Source organism: Tachyglossus aculeatus, chromosome 2 (genome assembly GCF_015852505.1).
Source record: "Tachyglossus aculeatus isolate mTacAcu1 chromosome 2, mTacAcu1.pri, whole genome shotgun sequence".
NCBI classification, from domain to species: Eukaryota; Metazoa; Chordata; class Mammalia; order Monotremata; family Tachyglossidae; genus Tachyglossus; species Tachyglossus aculeatus.
Window position 1 is genome coordinate 137,484,130 of NC_052067.1, and position 22,093 is coordinate 137,506,222.

At 48.0% G+C, this 22,093-nt stretch overlaps 1 protein-coding gene across 1 annotated transcript; it reads right to left on the reverse strand.

Annotated features, from left to right (window-relative positions):
* Window positions 1-5,801: 5,801 nt before the first annotated feature.
* LOC119943660 (olfactory receptor 52D1-like) lies at window positions 5,802-6,746 on the reverse strand. Its single transcript, XM_038764776.1, has one exon. The coding sequence runs from the start codon at window positions 6,744-6,746 to the stop codon at window positions 5,802-5,804; it is 945 nt and encodes a 314-aa protein (XP_038620704.1).
* Window positions 6,747-22,093: the final 15,347 nt, after the last annotated feature.

Below are 22,093 nucleotides of genomic sequence, written 5' to 3' on the forward strand. Positions count from 1 at the left end.
AAACATATATACATATATACAGGTGCAGTGGGGAAGGGAAGGAGGTAAGATGGGGGGATGGAGAGGGGGACGAGGGGGAGAGGAAGGAAGGGGCTCAGTCTGGGAAGGCCTCCTGGAGGAGGTGAGCTCTCAGCAGGGCCTTGAAGGGAGGAAGAGAGCTAGCTTGGCGGATGGGCAGAGGGAGGGCATTCCAGGCCCGGGGGATGACGTGGGCCGGGGGTCGATGGCGGGACAGGCGAGAACGAGGTACGGTGAGGAGATTAGCAGCAGAGGAGCGGAGGGTGCGGGCTGGGCTGCTTGGCAGAGGGGGGTCATGCCCTGCTGCGCCACAATGAGTGCCCTGGTGATGTTCTCCTCCTGCATCCGCTGACAGTACATCTTGATGGTCTTGATCCCGACTTTGGGCTCTGGGGAAGAAGACGAACATCTGATCGGTGGGATTGTCGTTGTGGGCCACCAGGACGGTGAGGTCTGTGCGCCGCGGCCGCCCCTCGCTGAGCTTATCCCCAAATTGGAATGACAAAGGACTCTTCCCGCCATGTTCTGGATGGGCAGTTCATCCCCTGCTCCTGCCCCTGATCCTGCCCCCAATCTGCCCAGCCCTGCCAACTGAAACCTGCCAGCCAACCTGAGTTTGGGAGCAGGGGAATATCCTAGGGTAGTCTGGGGGTTGTGTAGTGAGGATCCCAGTTGGTGGAGAGAGGGCTAGGAGGTACAGAACAGCCTGGAGGGAAGGTGGTTTGCAAGGTGAAGGGAGTGCTGGCTTTGTTCTCCCCATCCCCCATCATCCTCTCCACCCTCCATCTCTCCCCAGAGCTTCTGGTGTCTCTCTGACCCACGAATAACCCTCCAGCAGAGGGAGAGAGGAAGAGCTGGCAGACACAGCTCGAAGGGCAGGCAGATGGACTGAGAAGATCCAGGCTCTAGATTCCGTATCTAGATTGTAAGTCCGTTGTGTGCAGGAAATGTCTGCTTATTGTTATATTGTAATAATGATGATGATGGTATTTACTAAGCCATTACTATGTGCTGATCACTGTTCTAAGCTCTGGAATAGATACAAGGTGATCAGGTTGTCCAGTGTGTGTCTCACAGTCTCAAACCCCATTTTTACAGATAAGCTAAGGCATAGAGATGTTAAGTGACTTGCCCAAAGTCACACAGCTGCCAAGTGGCAGAGCTGGGATTAGAACCCATGATTTCTGGCTCTCAAGCCCATGCACTTTCCACGAAGCCATGCTACTACTTTCCCAAGCACTTAGGACAGTGCTGTGCACCCAGGAATCACCCTAAAGGTACACTGACTGACTGACTGACTGACTGACTGAGAGGAGGGGCAGATGGAGACAACCAGCTCTGTCGGGCGATGGGGCCAGAGATGTTGGCCAGAGTCCCCCTGATTAGGGAGCAAGCCTACGTGCCCACCATCACTGACTGGCCTGATTCCCAGCTTGGTTCTCCCAGGCCTCTAGCCCATCCTGAAAGCTGTCCAGTGGGGCTGGAAAAACCTCAGAGTCTAGTCTGCCTGACCAATCAGTTCTCCCCACCCTATTTTCTCTCCTTACTGAATCATCCATGCAGTTGGGTCTGCACCTCCTAATAATAATAATAATAATAATAATAATAGTAATAATAATGGCATTTTTTACTGCTTACTATGTGCAAAGCACGGTTCTAAGCGCTGGGGAGGTTACAAGGTGATCAGGTTGTCCCCAGAGGGCTCACACTCTTAATCTCCATTTTACAGATGAGGAAGCTGAGGCACAGAAAAGTTAAGTGACTTGCCCAAAGTCACAGAGTTGGCAATTGGCAGAGCAAGGATTTGAACCCATGACCTCTGACTCCAAAGCCCGTGCAATTTGCACTGAGCCACACTGCTCCTGAGAACTTGGGTACTCACCCCACACACACCCTCACAAAAATTAGGACATATCCTTCTATTCAGTTTTTATGTGGTCCTCGTTAAGCATTTACTATGTGGAGAACACTGTTCAAATCACTGGGGTAAATACAGGTTGATTAGGTTAGACACTGTCTCCATCCCTCACAGGGCTCACTGTATGAGTCAGAGAGAACACAGGAGAATTGAGGCACAGAGAAGTTAAGTGACTTACCCAAGGTCACATAGCAAACAAATGGCAGAAACAGGATTAGAATAATAATAATTGTGCTGGTGCTTACTTTGTTTCAGGTACTGTACTAAGCACTGGGGTGAACATAAGCCAACAGCGTGGGGCACAGTCCCTGCCCCACAAGGGACTCACAGTCTTAATTCCCATTTTACAGATGAGGTAACTGAGGTCCAGATAAATTAAGTGACTTGTCAAAGGACACACAGCAGGCAAGTGCTGGAGATGGTATTAGAACGCAGGTCCTCTGACTTCTAGACCCGGGATCTTTCCACTAAGCTAAGCTACTTCTCCTCCCTGTGATTAATTTTATTGTCAGTCTCCTCCGGCTAGATCTTAAATTCCCTGAGGGAAAGAATTGTGTCTACCTACTCTATTGCATTACACCTTCCCAAGTGTTTAATACAGTGCCCTGTACATAGTGAGCGCTAAGTAAATAGCACTGATTTATTGACTGATTTGCTCATTGTATACAGACTCTGCCTTGTCCCAGAAAAGCAGTCCCTGAAGAGAGAACCAGCTTCCTCCTATCTGTAATTAATTGAAACGTCTTTCTCTCCCAGCTAGACTGTAAAATCCTTGAGATGCTGGATTGTGTCCTCCTTCTCTATTATGATCTCCCAAGCACTTAGGTCAATGCTCTGAAGAAAAGTAAACACTTGGTAAATTCAAAACTCCCCTGTGCTGGGCAGCAGCGGCATGGGAGAGGATCGAGGACAGAGACTCAAGTTAACTGCGTGGAAGAAGGCCTTGGTAAAGCACTTCTGCATTTTTCCTCAGAAAACTCTATGGATACTGAACCAGAACAATTGCGGACAGAAGAGGGGGATTTTGGGAGAGATGTGTCCATGGCATCGCTATGGGTCAGAGATGACTCGATGGCATAAAACAAGACAAATGCCATTGGTCGATGGATGGATTAATTGAGCTCCTCCTAAAACCAAGAAGAGAACAGGGTATGGAGCTCCACCTCCCCTGGCCATGTCATCATCATAATTATTATTATTATTATTATCATATTTATTAAGGGCTTTTCTGGGTCCAGTACTGTTTTAGGTCCTGGGGTCGGTATAAGATTATCAGGTTATCCACAGTCTCTGTCCCACATGGGGCTCACAGTCCAAGTAGGATAGAGAATCAGCACTGAATCCTCATTTTACAGATAAGGAAAGTGAGATCCTGAGAAGTATGCAACTGTACAAGGTCACACAGCAGGCAAGTGGCAGAACCAGGATCAAAATCCAGGTCCGCTGACTCCCAGGCCAATGCTCTTTCCACTAAACCACATTGCTCCTCATTCTATCGCACTCATTCATTCATTCATATTTACTGATAATTTTATGTATGCAAAGCACTGTACTAAGTGCTTGGGAGAGTAAAATATATCGATTCATTTCTTCATTTACTCCAAATATTTGCTATTATCAAGTGTTTCTCCTGTTTTAATGTCTGTATAGTAGGTGTGACTGCCTATCTCTCCATTATACTGCAAGTTCTTGGAAGGCAGGAACTTCATCGTTTACTATTATTGGGCACTTCCAAGCACCTATTACAGGCAGTCCTCAGTTTAAGTTTAGAGTAACAGCAAAACAATCTTTACAATGTTTCTAAATGTACAGCAGTTCAGCCTTGCAACACATCAGTTTCAACTTTATGACACTCACATACTTGAAAGTGTTAGCTCTATTTACTGTCTGCAGTACTACATGAGAAATGTTAGGGTTGGGGCAGCGAAGGACAGATAGGTACAGGAGCCACAGGAAATGGGGAAACAATTTAAAAAAACTGCAGTGGGGAGAGAAAGGAGAAAAAGAAGTTAAAGAGGATGGGGAGGTTGGAAGGGGAGAAGGTCAGTAGGTCTGTTTCATTTAAAGTGAAGTAAAACAGTGGAACCTCTATGATTTAATACAGATACATTCATGTGGCTATATTACCCAAGTACAATTTTTTAAAATTACAATTTTGGGGTAATTTGGGTAAAACTAGAGTATCAATGACCTGGAGCTAAGAGACAGGAGTGGATGTCTAGGGTACCCACTGAAAAGAGCTTAATTTGAGGAAAGTGGAAATATCTTAAAATCCAGAGTTGGAAATAACCCCCTAGAGACTATCAAATCAAGCCTCATGCTTCCAGGCAGGTAGTTTATTGTACCCTTTTCAATCTATCTATCAGTAGAATTTATTGTTAGAATTTATTAAGTGTTTATTCTGTGCACTAGGCATACAATGGAGAGTTCATGTTAGAAGATGAGAGCTTGCCCTCAAAGAGTTTGCAGTCAAGTGGAGAAGACAGAGATTCAAATAAAGTACCACGAAGGGAAGCAAACAAATGTAAAGAGACATAGGTAAGTGTAATGGTGTTGGGGAGAGGGGGTGTTTACCCATGTGTTTAGCAAGGACACAAGGGCACAGGTGATGCGGAAGTGTTGAAGTGAGAGTAGGAGAGGAAATGGAGTGGGGAATTGAGAGATGAACCCTCCTCCTTTCCAGCTTATTGCCAGGGACAATCATTCAATAAGTGGTATTTATTGAGAGCTTTACTGTGTGCAGAGTTTACTGTGTGCATGATTCCTGCCCTCAGCTAGCCCCTCCTGCATTCCCCTCCCAGTGTTTCCCCCAAAAGGCCAGAAACCTTTTCCTCATATCCAGTTGCACCTTTCTTTGGTGAAGTAATCCTATTATTTCCTCCTTTTCATTCCCTGGTACACAGGGGGACAGTCGAGTAGCATTCCACTTGTGAAGTCCGTCTCCCCTCGGCTTGCTCTTATCCAAGATAAACAATCTTCTCCTCGACGGACCCATTTTCCATCCTTTCCACTATTTGTGCTACTTTTCTATGGACCCTCTCTAGTAGCTACCCAGTGGAAAATAGGTCCTGGCTGAAAGATAAAAGACATTGAGGGTATTCAGTTGGAGAAGAGAAGGCTGAGGGATAATTTTATAATGGCGTTCATGTATATGGAGGAGATATGGACGCTTTATTCTCTGTGTCTTCGAGGGACTGAACAAAGGAAATGGACTAAAATGACAGCTTTGTGAGTTTGGTTTAACATATGGAGACATAAAACGCTGGGCAGGAGACCCTCAATCCCTGGATTTCATTCAAAAAGCTCTTCTGGATGATCTAGGACCGGACTAGGGGGCCCAAGGTCCCCAGCTCTAGACTTCAATCATTCAATGACATTCACTGAGTGCTAAGAACTTTTTTTTGAACGGTATTTGTTTAGCTCTTACTAAATGGTAGAGTAGATAGTGTCTACTCAGTACAGTACAGTACAATCCTGACACGTATTATGGGCATATAAAATACCATCGAAATAAAGTCCTCAGCCGGAATATTGCTCAATCCCAGGCAATGTGCAAGATTATATACTGGAAAGCAGGGTTCATGTCTACTAATTCTCTTGAAATCTCCCAAGTGTTTAGGACAGTGTTCTGCAAATTCTGTGGTCAATAAACACCATTGATCAGTTGACTGATCGATTGATTATCTTGTTAAAGGAGAACCTAACCACCTCGGACAGAGACTCCTCCCAGGTTTTTCCATTCTTGGTTTAAGCCCCAACAGCCAAGACTTCCTTCATCACTTCCAGTTCCACCATTTCTCAGTGAAATAACCACATTACCTCCCCTTGTCCTCCTGCTACACCTCAAAACCAGTTCAATAGACTTTCAGGACTTTAAGGGGAAGAGGAACCTGAGGACTTTCTCACGGATCCTCTTGGTCTTCACCCCATAGATGATGGGATTCACCATAGGGGGCACCAGGATGTAGATGTTGGCCACAAAGATGTGGATGTGGGGGGCGATGTGGTGCCCAAACCTGTGTGTGAGGAAGGAGAAGAAGGCCGGGGTGTAGGACACCAAGATCATACAGACGTGGGAGCCGCAGGTCCCCAGGGTCTTGAGCCGGGCGTCCTTGGAAGGGAGGCAGAAAATGGCCCAGAGGATGAGGACGTAAGAACAGATGATCAGCAGGAAGTCCAAGCCACCTGTGAGGAAGGCGAGAGTGAGGCTGTAGGCCTGGATGACCCGGGTCTCAGCACAAGCCAGCTTAACTAACGCCATGAACTCGCAGTAGGTGTGGGCAATGATGTTGCTCCTACAGTAGGGAAGCCACCTGAGCACGAAGGGGTGGGGGCTACACAGGAGGGTCCCACGGAGGAAGATAGCCAACCCGACCCCTCTGACGACCGAGTGGGTCAGGATGGCAGAATGTCTCAGCGGGTGGCAGATGGCCACATAGCGGTCAAAGGCCATGATCAGGAAGAACCCAGACTCCATGTTGGAGAGAGAGTGGATCAAGAACATCTGGGTGAGGCAGCCTTCAAAGGAGATCTCCCTGTCATTGAACCAGAAGAGGCTGAGTAGCTTGGGTACCACTGTAGTACAGATGACCAGGTCGGCTCCTGCCAGCATGCAGAGGAAGAGGTACATGGGCTCATGGAGACTGGGTTCCATCTTAATGATGATGAGAAGAGCAAAGTTCCCCAGTAGGGCCATCAGGTAGACCAGGCCAAAGGGGATGGAGATCCAGATGTGGGAGGCCTCCAGCCCCGGGATGCCAAGCAGGAAGAAGGTCGAGTGGTGGAGTCTGGTACCATTGGAAGTGAACATGGTACAGGTTGTCTGGTGCCTTTAGTTAGAGGCAGTGAAAATCGCCCGACCTTGTAAGGCTGTCAGGTGACGAAAATGTCCAGTCCAGTCGAATTGGCCTCAAGACACATCCTCAACACTGAAAGGAACAACTTGGATAATTAGCATCCAATTGGCGTAGGTCATAAATTGACGTGAATGATTCTGGAACAATATGCTTTGTGTTAGCTTCACCTCAAAACCAGTCCATCACAGTTTCATTCCTTAAACTTACTTCTGACTCTTTGGGATTTAAAATTTTTTCTATTCATTTGCAGGGTTGTCCCTACTCTGCATGTTCCCCTCTAGACCATATTCTCCTTGCGAGCAGGGTGTGTGTCTACCAACTCTATTGTATTGCACTCTTCCAATCATTTAGTACAGTATTTCTTCTAATCTGTAAGCCTCTTTGTGGGCAGGGAACGTGTCTGCCGGTGCTGTTGTGTTGTACTCTTCGCAAGCACTCAGTACTGTGCTCTGTCTGCAGTAATCACTCAATAAGTCAATTTATTGATTGACTGTTCACCACACAGTACGCAATCAAATATCATTGATTGGTTTACACAAACTCGGTCCATCTGCTCACCCATCCACTTAGGGTAATCTGTAATTGATTTTAATGTCGGTCTCTCCCAATAGACTTTAAGTTCCTTTTGAGCAGGAAACATGTCTACCAATTCTGATGGAATGTTCTGTTCCCAAGTGTTGAGTACAATGCTCTGCATAAAGCCTTCAACAAATACCATTCATGACTGACTGATTTTGAGGGGGGTGGTGAACTTGGACACAGACAGCTGAGGGGGTGGGTTACTAGGAGAAGCAGCATGACTCAGTGGAAAGAGCACAGGCTTTGGAGTCAGAGGTCATGGATTCAAATCCCAGCTCTGCCAAATCTCAGCTGTGTGACTTTGGGCAAGTCACTTAACTTCTCTGTGCCTCAGTTACCTCATCTATAAAATGGGGATTAAGACTGTGAGCGACCCGTGGGACAACCTGATCACCTTGTAACCTCCCCAGTGCTTAGAACAGTGAGTTGAACATAGTAAGTGCTTAATAAATGCTATTATTATCATATTATTATTATTACTACGAGCAGGGCATTGAGGGGACAAGTGAGGGGGTAAAGAAGGAAAAGAAGAGGGAAGGAAGGAGATAAAGGTGAAGCAGCATGGCTCAGTGGAAAGAGCCCGGGCTTTGGAGTCAGAGGTCATGGGTTTGAATCCCGGCTCCACCACATGTCTGTTGTGTGACCTTGGGCAACTCACTTAACTTCTCTGAGCCTCAGTTACCTCATCTGTAAAATGGGGATTAAGACTGTGAACCCCACGTGGGACAACCTGATCACTTTGTATCCCCCCCAGCGCTTAGAACAGTGCTTTGCACATAGTAAGCGCTTAACAAATGCCAACATTATTATTATTATTATTATTATTATTATTATTATTTTAAAGGAGGGAATGAGAAGTGAGGGAGAAGGAATGGAAAGTAGGACAAGGTGCTTACTGGTGCTTCTCCTTTTCCTCCTCAGCTGTTTTGGGTCCTTTCCAGGTGTGAGGAGTGAGTCCAGGAGGCTTAGAGTAGAGGGAATGGAGGAAGGTGTTCCAGGAGGGCTGCTTGGGGTGTGTTCTGTGGGCCCACAGGGGAACCCAGCTATAAAAGGGGCATAGTTCTTCTCACCCTCAGCCTAAATTCTCATGGGAAAGGATCATCCTCCCATCAGTCACAAAACGATGACTTGACAAGCCTGCCACATTGAGCATGACCCTGTCCCCACTTGCCTGGGATCCTGAGACACAGCTATGGAGGCCCCAGGCAGGACTTTTGGAGCCATTAGGGCCTGTCCTCGGTGAGAACTCAAGCATCACAATGACACCCTCTTCCTCCTTCTTCTCTTCCACGACTTAGCCCATCTGCTATGTTGGGTCTGAGGCTGTTCTTCCAGCCAGACCCAGTGTCCACAGGTGAAAGCTGCCCACCACCCCTCCTCACATGTACACCATTCCAGGACACTGCCTGCAGCATGCGGGTGGAGGTGAGAGGCAACCCGCCCCCATGGGCACTAGGGCTGGGGGGAGTCCTGCAGGCCAGGGAGAGCAATGGGCACTATACCCTGCCTGCAAAGGGCAAGGAGGCAAGCCACTATTGTAACTCCATCTTTCATCCAATCGCATTTGATGAATTCACTCATTCGATCATATTTGTTGACCACTTACTGCATGCAGAGTGTTGTATTAAGTGCTTGGCAGGGTAACTTACAACAATAAACTGACACATTCCCTGCCTACATGAGCCTACAGTCTAGACAGGGGGAGACATATTAATACAAAAAAATTACAGCTATGTAAGTGCTGTGGGGCTGTGGGGGCAGGGCATGGAGAACAGAGGGAGCAAGTCAGGGAGACACAGAAAGAAGTGATAGAAGAGGAAATGGGGGTTTAGACAGGGAAGACCTCCTGGAGGAGACGTGCCTTCAATAAGGCTTTGAAGGAGGGCAGACTAATTGCCTATCGGATTTGAGGAGGGAAGGCATTTCAAACCTGAGACAGGACATGGGTGAGGGGTCGGCAACAAGGTAGGCAAGATAGAGGGACAGTGAGAAGGTGAGCATTAGAGGAGGTAAATGTGTGGGCTGGGTTGTAGCAGGAGAGTTGCAAGGTGGGGAGGGGGCTAGGTCATGGAGTGTTTTAAAGCCAATGGTGAGGAGTTTTTGTTAGACGCAGAGGTGGAAGGTCAACCACTGGAGTTTTTTGAAGAATGGGGTGAAATGGCCTCAATGTTTTTGTAGAAAAATGATCTGGGCAGCAGAATGACTATCGGACTGGAGTGGAAAGATGAATGAGACCAAGAGTTCAGCAAGGAGGCTGACCTCCAGCCATTTTCTGACTCCTGCTCTAAACACTCTGCAGACAAAGCTACTGGCATTGCCCCCATGGTGCCAAATCCTTGAAGACCATCACTCCCACGAATTGGGCACCTCTGTCTCTAATGCTTAATCACTATTTCATTCCATTTCTGGTGGCCTTTATTGTCTATGTGTATTTTTTCACTACAAATACTCATTTATGAAATGGGAGGAAAGTGTTTCTCCTCACATCCTAGAATCCAAGAACTAGTGGGGGACCTCATCCAATCCCCTGCTCCCAGGTGGTACAAACTATCCAGGACAGATGAGAGACAGTCCTATTGTACTACTCAAACTCCACAACTTTCCTCAGGAACCTATTTTACTCACTGACAGTGAGACAACATTCTTGTGTCTACCTGAACTTTGTTGGTTCCAAAAGAGTCTTCCAGGGATGCAGGAAACTTGTCCATCTCTTCCATGAATAATACTGTTCTGGGTTTAAAGAATTTCGAGTCCCCTCACCCTTCTATTAAAATCCCCTTCAGCAGGCTGGGAGTGAAGTTTACCTGCCCATTCTACCCTAGCCACAAATCTGTGTGCCTACAGTCTGTCATGCCTTACCAGCTCTTGCTGCAATGGGTGGTCCCAGATATGCCCATTGTACACTACAGAGTAGAGCCAACTCCCTGGGAGAACAGCAAAACCATGGGCTTTGTGTTTCCACTTTACCTGGTGATTCCAATTTCTAAGGGGAAATTGCTTCATTTCAAATGGGGAACAGTTTGATCCTTTCAGAAGAATTCCCTGGAGATAAATGCTGAACTGTGTCCTACGTGGGGATGTTCTCTGGGAGAACAGGCTACATTTTCCATTGCAGCTCGGAATTTGCCTCAGAGATCTCCATGCTGGGCCTGACCAATTGTCTGGGCTCCAAAATGCTGCCCCCAATTTTGCCCCTCCTTGCCCCCTTACCTCTACCCTCTTTTCCTAATTATTTTTGAGGGGGGGCACTTGGTAAGAGCTTACTATGTGCCAGGCACTGTACTAAGTGCTGGATAAATACAAGCTAATCAGGTTGGACACAGCCCATGTCCCACATAGGGCTGAGAGTGTTATTCCGCATTTAGCAGATGATGGAACTGAGGCACAGAGTAGTGAAATGACTTGCCCAAGGTCACACATCAGGCAAGTAGTGGAACTGGGATTAGAACCCAGGTCCTTCTGACTCCCAGGCCTGTGGTCTATTCACTAGGCCACCCTCTTCCCCTGTGATTCCAAAAGCCTCCAGAAAGGAGTCTAATATCTCTCTTCCTTCACTGGAAGATTGATTCCTCAGTCTCTGTGGGGTCCTGGCCGGGGTATAAACAATCCTCGATGATGTAGAATTCTTCCCCAAAATCTTGTCTTATGCTGTCAAGTCATCTCCAACCCACAGCGACTCCATGAACATCTCTCCCAAAACACCCCACTCTCCATCTGCAATAGTTCTGATAGAGTATCCATAGACTTTTCATGTTAAAGTACAGAAATGGCTTACCATTGCCTTCTTCCATGAAGTAAACTTGAGTCTCTGCCCTCAACTCTCTCCCATGTCTCTGCTGCCCAGTATAGGTGAGCTTTGACCTGTAGCAGATCACCTTCCACTTGCTAGCCACTGCCCAAATTAGGAATTGAATGGGTATTCCTCTGCTTGACTGTACCACCTGTAACCGAGACTAGTAGAGTACTGGAAACTCACCAGTTGCGACCCTGAGAGGGTTCCTCAAAGTGCAGGAGCTTTTATATTTCAAAAACTCATAGACATCATCTCCTCTTCACCCTCACCACATATTTACATCTACATCTCTGCCCCTGCTCTCTCTCCCTCCCTCCAGGCTCACATCTCCTCCTGCCGTCAGGACATCTCCATCTGGATGTCTGCCTGCCATCTAAAACTCAACATGACTGAACTCCTTGTCTTTCCTCTCAAACCCTGCCCTCTCCCTGACTTTCCCATCACTGCTGATGGCACTACCATCCTTCCCATCTTACAATCCCGCAACCTTGGTGTAATCCTCGACTCTGCTCTCTCGTTCACCCCTCACATCCAAGCCATCACCAAAACATGCTGGTCTCACCTCCGCAACATTGCCAAGATCCTCCCTTTCCTCTCCATCCAAACCGCTACCCCACTTGTTCAAGCTCTCATCCTATCCTGTCTGGATTACTGTATCAGCCTCCTCTCCGATCTCCCATCCTCCTGTCTCTCCCCACTTCAATCCATACTTCACGCTGCTGCCCGGATTGTCTTTGTTCAGAAATGCTCTGGGCATGTTACTCCACTCTTCAAAAATCTCCAGTGTCTACCAATCAACCTACGCATCAGGCAGAAACTCCTCACCCTCGGCTTAAAGGCTCTCCATCACCTTGCCCCCTCCTACCTCAACTCCCTTCTCTCCTTCTACAGCCCATCCCGCACCCTCCGCTCCTCTGCCACTAATCTCCTCACCGTGCCTCGTTCTCGCCTGTCCCGCCGTCGATCCCCGGCCCACATCATCCCCCTGGCCCGGAATGCCCTACCTCCGCCCCTCCGCCAAGCTAGCTCTCTTCCTCCCTTCAAGGCCCTACTGAGAGCTCACCTCCTCCAGCAGGCCTTCCCAGACTGAGCCCCCTCCTTCCTCTCCCCTCCTCCCCCTCTCCACCCCCCCTGCCTTACCTCCTTCTCCTCCCCACAGCACCTGTATAAATACATTTATATGTATTTATTACTCTATTTATTTATTTATTTTATTTTTACATATTTATTCTATTTATTTTATTTTGTTAATATGTTTTGTTTTGTTCTCTGTTTCCCCCTTCTAGACTGTGAGCCCACTGTTGGGTAGGGACCATCTCTATATGTTGCCAACTTGTACTTCCCAAGCGCTTAGTACAGTGCTCTGCACACAGTAAGTGCTCAATAAATACAATTGAATGAATGAATTTATGAGACAGACAAGGATCATTGATTCCTTTTTATAGGTAAGGAAACTGAGGTCCAGAGAGGTTTTAAGTGATGGAGCTGAGGTCTATTAGGCAGGTCAGTGACAGAGTCGGGGCTAAAACCTAAGTCTTCTGATTTCAGAACTGTGCTCTTTCCACTAGGTGAAGATGGTCTAAATCTACCCTACATCCCCCAGACAGTAGATTTCATCCATTTTTATTTCCCTGCTCCTAGTGGAGATGAAAGTGGTTCATTCCAGTCACTCAACTAATACTCATCTCCAGAGAAAAACGTCATGACTTTGCACCACCCCAAATCCTGGCTTCCTCATCTCTGGCCTGAGCAGTCTAGTTCCAACTGTATCTTGTCCTAAATCTACCCCAGTCATGATCTCTGTCAGCCCCCGACCTACCCCACCCTCCCCATCCCTCCAAACCTAAGGAGTCCACACTTACCCCCCACTCCTTCCCATCTCACCTGGCTCCTTTCAATCTCAGTGCAAACTGGTGGATTTCTCTTCAGTGTCCTCTATGGAGGGTGGCTCCACAACCACCCATTAGTAGGAACCTGAACCCACAACTCCCCTCCCAGTTGGAACCCAGAGAGGCTGCTGGTAGGCAGTACAAGGAGGTGGCTTGATGTGGACAGGGAATGTTTCTGTTGTGTGCACTGTTACATTTTACTCTCCCAAGTGCTTAGTCCAGTGCTCTGCACAGAGTACATGCTCGATAAAGACTGACTGACTGTGGGTTTGGAAGAATCTAAATGCAAATCACTAAAACTCGCCTTCTTTCGCAGAAAGGAAACTATTTAGAGGGGCTCTCTCCCCAATCCTCCCTCTTCACATCCCCCTGGCCCACCCTCTCCCTCTCCTCCATGCATCATCCCTGAGCAGACACTGCATCTTCTTTTTCTCCCACCCTCTCAGCCAGCCAGAGACCCTCACTCGGTACTCAAGCCCCCTGACTCTGCCCAGAAATCCTGGGGAAGACCAGTGCGTTCCTCTTGGGCACAGGCTGAGGAAGGTGGAAACCGTTCCAGGTGCCACGTTCTTTCACTCACCTTGTCCAGGAAGCATACATTCCCAAAGAAGATGGGGTACCTGGCCACTGTCTGGCAAAACCGCACCAACAAAAGCATGAACCACACCAACAAGTTATGCTTCTCCTCCAAAGTGCCTTCAGGTTCCCTGAGCACTTAAGAGAGGTTGGCTCAGATTGGAATTGCCATCAGAACCAGAGGGGTGGCAAGGAGCGGAAAGCCCTTGGGTTTTCTGTTGAGGGACCTGAGAACAAACCCCCAGGGACCATATCTGCACCTGCCCGAGAGATTGGTCTCCTCTGACTGAAAGTGATGGAAACCACTTTCTAACTACCCCAGCTCTTAGTACAGTGCTTGGCACATTGTAAGTGCTTAACAAATACTACAGTCATTATTTCTTGGAAGACCTTCTCATGATACATAGCCTCTGCCATTCCCCACATCTGTAATTCCCTTCCTTCTCTTCTTCTTCCATCCATGTCAATCAACCAATTAAGTGCATACTCTTTTCCAGGCACTGTACTAAACCCTGGGGCAGATACAAACTAATAAGTTTGAACACAGTCCCTGTCCCATATGCAGCTCACTGTCTTAATTCCCATTTTACAAATCATTACAGGTTGATTGATTACTTCATCTGTAAAATGGGAATTAAGACAGTGAGACAAAGGTGGGGCAGGAACTGTGTCCAAACTGATTAGTTTGTATTGACCCCAGGGCTTAGTATAGTGCTCAGCACATAGTAAGTGCTTAATTAATTGATTGAAGTGCCTGTACTAAGCACTTGGGAGAGTGTGACAGAGTTGCGAGACATATTCCCTGCCCACAGTGAGCGAACAGCCTATAGAGGGGGACAGACAATAATCTAGATAAATAATTTATAATATATAATTTAAAGATATGTACCTAAATGCTGTGGGGTTGATGGTGGAGAGGATATCAAATTTCCAAAGTTCACTGATCCGTGTAATAATGATAGCAATGATGGTATTTGTTAAGTGCTTACTATGGGACAGGCACTGTTTTAAGCATTTAGATAGATACAAGCTAATTCATTCATTCATTCAATCATATTTATTGAGCACTTACTGTGTGCAGAGCACTGTACTAAGTGCTTGGGAAATACAAGTTGGCAACATATAGAGATGGTCCCTACCCAAAAGCGGGCTCACAGTCTAGAAGGGGGAGATAGACAACAAAACAAAACATGTGGTCAGGTGTCAAGTCATCAGAATAAATAGAGGTAAAGCTAGATGCACATCATTGACAAAGTAAATAGATTAGTAAATCTGTACAAGTAAAATAAATAGAGTAATAAATCTGTAAAAACATATATGCAGGTGCTGTGGGGTGGGGAGGGAGGGATGGACACATTCCCTGCCCCACATGGAGCACACAGTCTTAAATCCCATTTTACAGATGAGATAACTGAGGTCCAGAGAAGTGAAGTGACTTGTCCAAGGTCACACTACAGATAAGTGAGGAGAGTCTGGATTGGAACCCAGGTCCTTCTGACTCCCAAGCCCGTGCTCTCTCCACTAGGCTTTTGCTTCTTTCAAAACTCTAGTAAGTCTTCCTCTTCCAGGAAGCCAGCCCTGATTCACATCATTCCTGGGCTTCCCTCCCTGTCCCTCCACCCATCCCCAGCTTTTCTGTATCTCCTGTCTGTGGCCCTGAGGCTGGCAGAGATTCACGGTGCTTTTCCCTGACCCTCAGAGGTCAGTAATCTCTAGTGGAAGCAGGTATGCTTTTTCCATGTTGCTTAGAGAAGCAGCGTGGTTTAGTGGAAAGAGTACTGAAGACCTGAAGACAGGGCTTGGCTCAAAGCGTTCACATAAATTACCCAAGTGGGTGAGCAGCTGGAAAGAGGCCAGTATGGGGCACGGACTGTTGAACAAATCTGGGGAGTGGTCTTGTTTGCAAGCAAGGGCATGATGGTGAGGATGAAAGCATTGTAATGGGAGGGTGAAGGACAGTGGCTGCAGGAACCTTGAGCAACCCCAGAAGCAGCTGGAATAGACTGATTGGACCCTCATTGACCAGTAGAAAGGAGACTAGTGTTAAACCTTATAGGTTTTCTAATCAGAGCTCTCTGTTGGAAAGTCAGAAGAAGCAGCATGGCTTAGTAGATAGAGCACATGCCTGGGAGTCAGCAGAACCTGAGTTCTAATCCCAGATCTGTTACTATCCCACCATTGACTGCTGGCCCACGTCAATCAATCAATCAATCAATCAATCGTATTTATTGAGCACTTACTGTGTGCAGAGCACTGCACTAAGCACTTGGGAAGTCCAAGTTGACAACATATAGAGACAGTCCCTACCCAACAGTGGGCTCACAGTCTAGAAGGGGGAGACAGAGAACAAAACCAAACATATTAACAAAGTAAAATAAATAGAATCGATATGTACAAGTAAAATAAATAAAGAAATAAATAAATAGAGTAATAAATATGTACAAACGTATATACATATATACAGGTGCTGTGGGGAAGGGAAGGAGGTAAGATGGGGGGATAGGGAGGAGGGGCGATGGGGAGAGGAAGGAGGGGGCTCAGTCTGGGAAGGCCTCCTGGAGGAGGTGAGCTCTCAGTAGGGCCTTGAAGGGAGGAAGAGAGCTAGCTTGGCGGATGGGCAGAGGGAGGGCATTCCAGGCCAGGGGGATGACGTGGGCCGAAGTCCAAGTTGACAACATATAGAGACAGTCCCTACCCAACAGTGGGCTCACAGTCTAGAAGGGGGAGACAGAGAACAAAACCAAACATATTAACAAAGTAAAATAAATAGAATCGATATGTACAAGTAAAATAAATAAAGAAATAAATAAATAGAGTAATAAATATGTACAAACGTATATACATATATACAGGTGCTGTGGGGAAGGGAAGGAGGTAAGATGGGGGGATAGGGAGGAGGGGCGATGGGGAGAGGAAGGAGGGGGCTCAGTCTGGGAAGGCCTCCTGGAGGAGGTGAGCTCTCAGTAGGGCCTTGAAGGGAGGAAGAGAGCTAGCTTGGCGGATGGGCAGAGGGAGGGCATTCCAGGCCAGGGGGATGACGTGGGCCGGGGGTCGACGGCGGGACAGGCTAGAATGAGGCACGGTGAGGAGATTAGTGGCAGAAGAGCAGAGGGCGCGGACTGGGCTGTAGAAGGAGAGAGGGGAGGTGAGGTAGAAGGGGGCGAGGTGATGGAGAGCCTTGAAGCCAAGGGTGAGGAGTTTCTGCCTGATGCACAGATTGATAGGTAGCCACTGGAGATTTTTGAGGAGGGGAGTAATATGCCCAGAGCGTTCCTGGACAAAGACAATCTGGGCAGCAGCATGAAGTATGGGTTGAAGAAGGGAGAGATACGAGGATGGGAGATCAGAGAGAAGGCTGATGCAGTAGTCCAGACGGGATAGGATGAGACCTTGAACGAGCAGGGTAGCGGTTTGGATGGAGAGGAAAGGGTGCATCTTGGCAATTTTGCGGAGCTGAGACTGGCAGGTTTTGGTGACAGCTTGGATGTGAGGGGTGAATGAGAGAGCGGAGTCGAGGATGACACCAAGGTTGCGGGCTTGTGAGACGGGAAGAATGGTAGTGCCGTCAACAGTTATGGGAAAGTCAGGGAGAGGGCAGGGTTTGGGAGGGAGCACAAGGAGTTCAGTCTTGGACTTGTTGAGTTTTAGGTGGCGGGCAGACATCCAGATGGAGATGTCCTGAAGGCAGAAGGAGATGCGAGCCTGGAGGGACGGGGAGAGAGCAGGGGCAGAGATGTAGATTTGGGTGTCATCAGCGTAGAGATGATAGTTGAAGCCATGGGAGTGAATGAGGTCACCAAGGATTGAGTGTAGATCGAGAACAGAAGGGTACCAAGAACTGAACCTTGGGGAACCCCCACAGTAAGGGGATGGGAGGGGGAGGAGGAGCCTGCAAAAGAGACTGAGAATGAACGACCGGAGAGATATGAGGAGAACCAGGAGAGGACGGAGTCTGTGAAGCCAAGGTTGGATAGCGTGTTGAGGGGAAGGGGGTGGTCCACAGTGTGGAAGGCAGCTGAGAGGTCATTGGTGACCTTTGAGAGGGAAGTTTCCATAGAATGTAGGGGACGGAAGCCAGACTGGAGAGGGTCGAGGAATATCCTCCCTCCACACATCCACCAAACTAGCTCTCTTCCTCCCTTCAAAGCCCTATTGAGAGCTCACCTCCTCCAAGAGGCCTTCCCAGACTGAGCCCCCTTTTTCCTCTCCTCCTCCCCTCTCCATTGCCCCCCCACCCCCGCCCTACCCCTTTTGCCTTCCTTCAGCACTTGGATATATTTGTACATATTTATTACTCATTTTATTAATGGCGTGTATATAGCTATAATTCTATTTATTCTGATGGTATTGACACCTGTCTACTTGTTTTGTTGTCTGTCTCCTCCTTCTAGACTGTGAGTCCATTGTTGGGTGGGGACAGTCTCTATATGTTGCCGATTTATACTTCCCAAGCACTTAGTACAGTGCTCTGCACACAGTAAGTGCTCAATAAATGCAATTGGATGAATGAACCCAGGTCCTTCTGACACCCAAGCCTGTGCTCTATCCACTAGGCTTTTGCTTCTTTCAAAACTCTAGCAAGTCTTCCTCTTCTGGGAAGCCAGCCTTGATTAAAATCATTCCTGGGCTTTCTTCTCTGTCCCTCCATGCATCCCCAGCTTTTCTGTACCTCTAGTCTGTGGCCCTGAGGCCAGCAGAGATTCAGGGTGCTTTTCCCTGACCCTCAGAGGTCAGTAATCTCTAGTGGAAGCAGGTGTGCTTTTTCCATGTTGCTTAGAGAAGCAGCATGGCTTAGTGGAAAGAGCACTGGGGGGTGGGGTCAGAGGTTGTGGGTTTGAATCCCAGCTCCACCACTTGTCAGCTGTGTGACTTTAGGCAACTCACTTAACTTCTCTGGATGTCAGTTAAGTCATTTGTAAAATGGGGATGAAGACTGTGAGCCCCATATGGGACAACCCTATTACCTTGCATCTACCCTAGTGCTTAGAACAGTGCTTGGCTCATAGTGAGTGCTTAATACAGTGCTCTGCACACAGTAAGTGCTCAATAAATATGATTTAATGAATGAACTAATACCACCATTATCATTATTGTTATTAGACCTACCTGTCAGCTGGCTTGTCTCCCTTCTGAATCCATTCTGCACATGCCTCTTCAAAGTTCCAAATCCTCCAGTGGCTCTACTTATCAAACAGAAATTCCTTACCGTCAGCACTCAGTCAACTCTCTGGCAATTATATTACCTTGTTCATTCATTCATTCATTCATTCAATCGTATTTATTGAGCGCTTACGGTGTGCAGAGCACTGTACTAAGTGCTTGGGAAGTACAAGTTGGCAACATATAGAGACGGTCCCTACCCAACAGTGGGCTCACAGTCTAGAAGGGGGAGACAGAGAACGAAACAAAACATGCTAACAAAATAAAATAAATAGAATAAACATGTACAAATAAAATAGAGTAATAAATCTGCAAAAACATATATAAATATATACAGGTGCTGTGGTGAGGGGAAGGAGGTAAGGCGGGGGGGATGGGGAGGGGATGGAGGGGGAGAGGAAGGAGGGGGTTCAGTTTGACATGGCCTCCTGGAGGAGGTGAGCTCTCAGTAGGGCCTTGAAGGGAGGAAGAGAGGTAGCTTGGCGGATGTGCGGAGGGAAGGCATTCCAGGCCGGGGGGATGATGTGGGCCGGGGGTCGACGGCGGGACAGGTGAGAACGAGGCACGGTGAGGAGATTAGCAGCAGAGGAGTGGAGGGTGCAGGCTGGGCTGTAGAAGGAGAGAAGGGAGGTGAGGTAGGAGGGGGCAAGGTGATGGAGAGCCTTGAAGCCGAGGGTGAGGAGTTTCTGCCTGATGCGTAGGTTGATTGGTAGCCACTGGAGATTTTTGAGGAGGGGAGTAACATGCCCAGATCATTTCTGGACAAAGACAATCCGGGCAGTGGCGTGAAGTATGGATTAAAGTGGGGAGAGACAGGAGGATGGGAGATCAGAGAGGAGGCTGATACAGTAATCCAGACGGGATAGGATTCGAGTTTGAATGAGCAGGGTACTGGTTTGGATGGAGAGGAAAGGGCGGATCATGGCAATGTTTCGGAGGTGAGACTGGCAGGTTTTGGTGACGGCTTGGATATGAGGGGTGAACAAGAGAGCGGAGTCAAGGATGACACCAAGGTTGCGGGCTTGTGAGATGGGGAGGACGGTAGTGCCGTCAACAGTGATGGGAAAGTCAGGGAGAGGGCAGGGTTTGGGAGGGAAGATAAGGAGTTCAGTCTTGGACATGTTGAGTTTTAGGTAGTGGGCAGAGATCCAGATGGAGGTGTCCTGAAGGCAGGAGGAGATGCGAGCCTGGAGGGAGGGGGAGAGAGCAGGGTCAGAGATGTAGATTTGGGTGTCATCAGCGTAGAGATGATAGCACCCTATGAGCTTCTGGCCTGGAACCCCTTCCCAGTTCAGATCCATAAACCTCCTCTCTTTCTTTTTTTTTCTTTTTATGGTATGTGTTTAGCACTTCCTATATGTCAAGCACTGTACTAAGCTCTGAGGTAGACACAAGTTTATCAGGTTGGACACAGGCCCTGTCCCTTATTGGGATCACAGAGCACTTCATAGAGCACCGGCCTGGGGGTCAGAAGGTCATGGGTTCAAATCCCACTCTGCCACTTGTCTGCTGTGTGACCTTGGGCAAGTCACTTCACTTCTCTGGGCCTAGGTTACCTCATCTGTAAATCGGGGATTGAGACAGTGAGCCCCATGTGGGACAGGGACTGTGTCCAACCTGATTAACTTGTTTCTACCTCAGTGCTCAGAACAATGCTTGGCATATAGGAAGTGCTTAACAAGTCTCATAATAATTTAATCATTATTATTATTCTATTTAAGGTTTGTACTTCCAGGTGCTGTTTCCCTTTCAGTCTCCTTGTCTCACGGAAGGTGCCTAATGGGGTGAGAAGAGAGAGGTGGGGAAGAAGAGTAGAGGAAAGCCTGCTGGAGGAGCTGGGGTTTGTGACTGTGGAGAGAGGGACAAGGCTTCCATGACAGAAAGTGAGCCTTGGTTGTGGGGAGGGATATGTTTGGGTAAATTAGCAGAGAGAGGGAGTCAGGACTGGCAGGTGGCTGGAGAGACAGGTGGTTAGTCAATCATTAACTAAGGAGCCTTTGGGAGGAGCAGTTTGGGGGAGCAAGTCCAGCAAATGGAAGATCATTTGTTGACCCCCCCCACCCAGGATGAGCACCTGGTTGGGGGAGGGATAGTGACCACATCCACCGGCCCACGGCCAGAGAGGAAGTTTTAGCCAGCCAGGGAAGGTGGGAAAGGGGGAAATAAAGAGGGTCATGGGTGCGACTCCTATTTTATCATTCCTGCTTATTAGGCAGAAACTCCTCTTTCTCGGCTTCAAGGCTCTCCATCACCTCGCCCCCTCCTATCTCACCTCCCTTCTCTCCTTCTACAGCCCAGCCCACACCCTCCGCTCCTCTGCCGCTAATCTCTTCACCGTGCCTCATTCTAGTCTGTCCCGCCGTTGACCTCCGGCCCACATCATCCCCCTGGCCTGGAATGCTCGCCCTCCCCACATCCGCCAAGCTAGCTCTCTTCCTCCCTTCAAGGCCCTACTGAGAGCTCACCTCCTCTAGGAGGCCTTTCCAAACTGAGCCCCCTCCTTCCTCTCCCTCTCCTCCTCTCTTCCCATCCCCCCACCTTACCTCCTTCCCCTCCCCACAGCACCTGTATATATGTTTGTACGCATTTATTACTCTATTTATTTATTTTACTTGTACATATCAATTCTATTTATTTTATTTTGTTAATATGTTTTGTTTTGTTCTGTCTCCTCCTTCTAGACCGTGAGCCCACTGTTGGGTAGGGACTGTCTCTATATGTTGCCAACTTGTACTTCCCAAGCACTTAATACAGTGCTCTGCACACAGTAAGCACTCAATAAATATGATTGATTGATTGATTGATTAACTATCAAAATGGAGAAGCACCATGGCTTAGTGGCAAGAGCCCGGGTTTGGGAGTCTAAGAACTTGGGTTCTAAACCCACCTCCCCAACTTGTCTTCTGTGTGTCCTTGGGCAAGGCACTTCACTTCTCAGCATCTCAGTTACCTCATCTGTAAAATGAGGATTAAGACTGTGAGCCCCATGTGGGACAACTTGATTACCTTGTATCTACCTCAGCACTTACAACAGTGCTTGGCACATACTAAGTGTTAACAAATACCATCATTGCCATCATCATCATCATCATCAAAATGTTACCTAGGTTGAGTCCCTGCCTCTCTCCAGCAACCTGCCTCTCCCCAGCACCTGCCTCTTCCCCTGCACCCCAGGAACCTCCACTCTTACTCTCTTCCTTTGTACCAATGGCACCCCCAACCACTGCCTATCCCCCACCACCTGCCTCCTGACCCTCCCAGCATTCCTGACCCTGGCCTATCCCCAACCCCAGACCCTGCCCAC

Excerpts from the sequence above, each read along its gene's own strand:
- LOC119943660 (XM_038764776.1), bottom strand. The coding sequence starts at position 6,746 with ATGTTCACTTCCAATGGTACCAGACTCCACCACTCGACCTTCTTCCTG.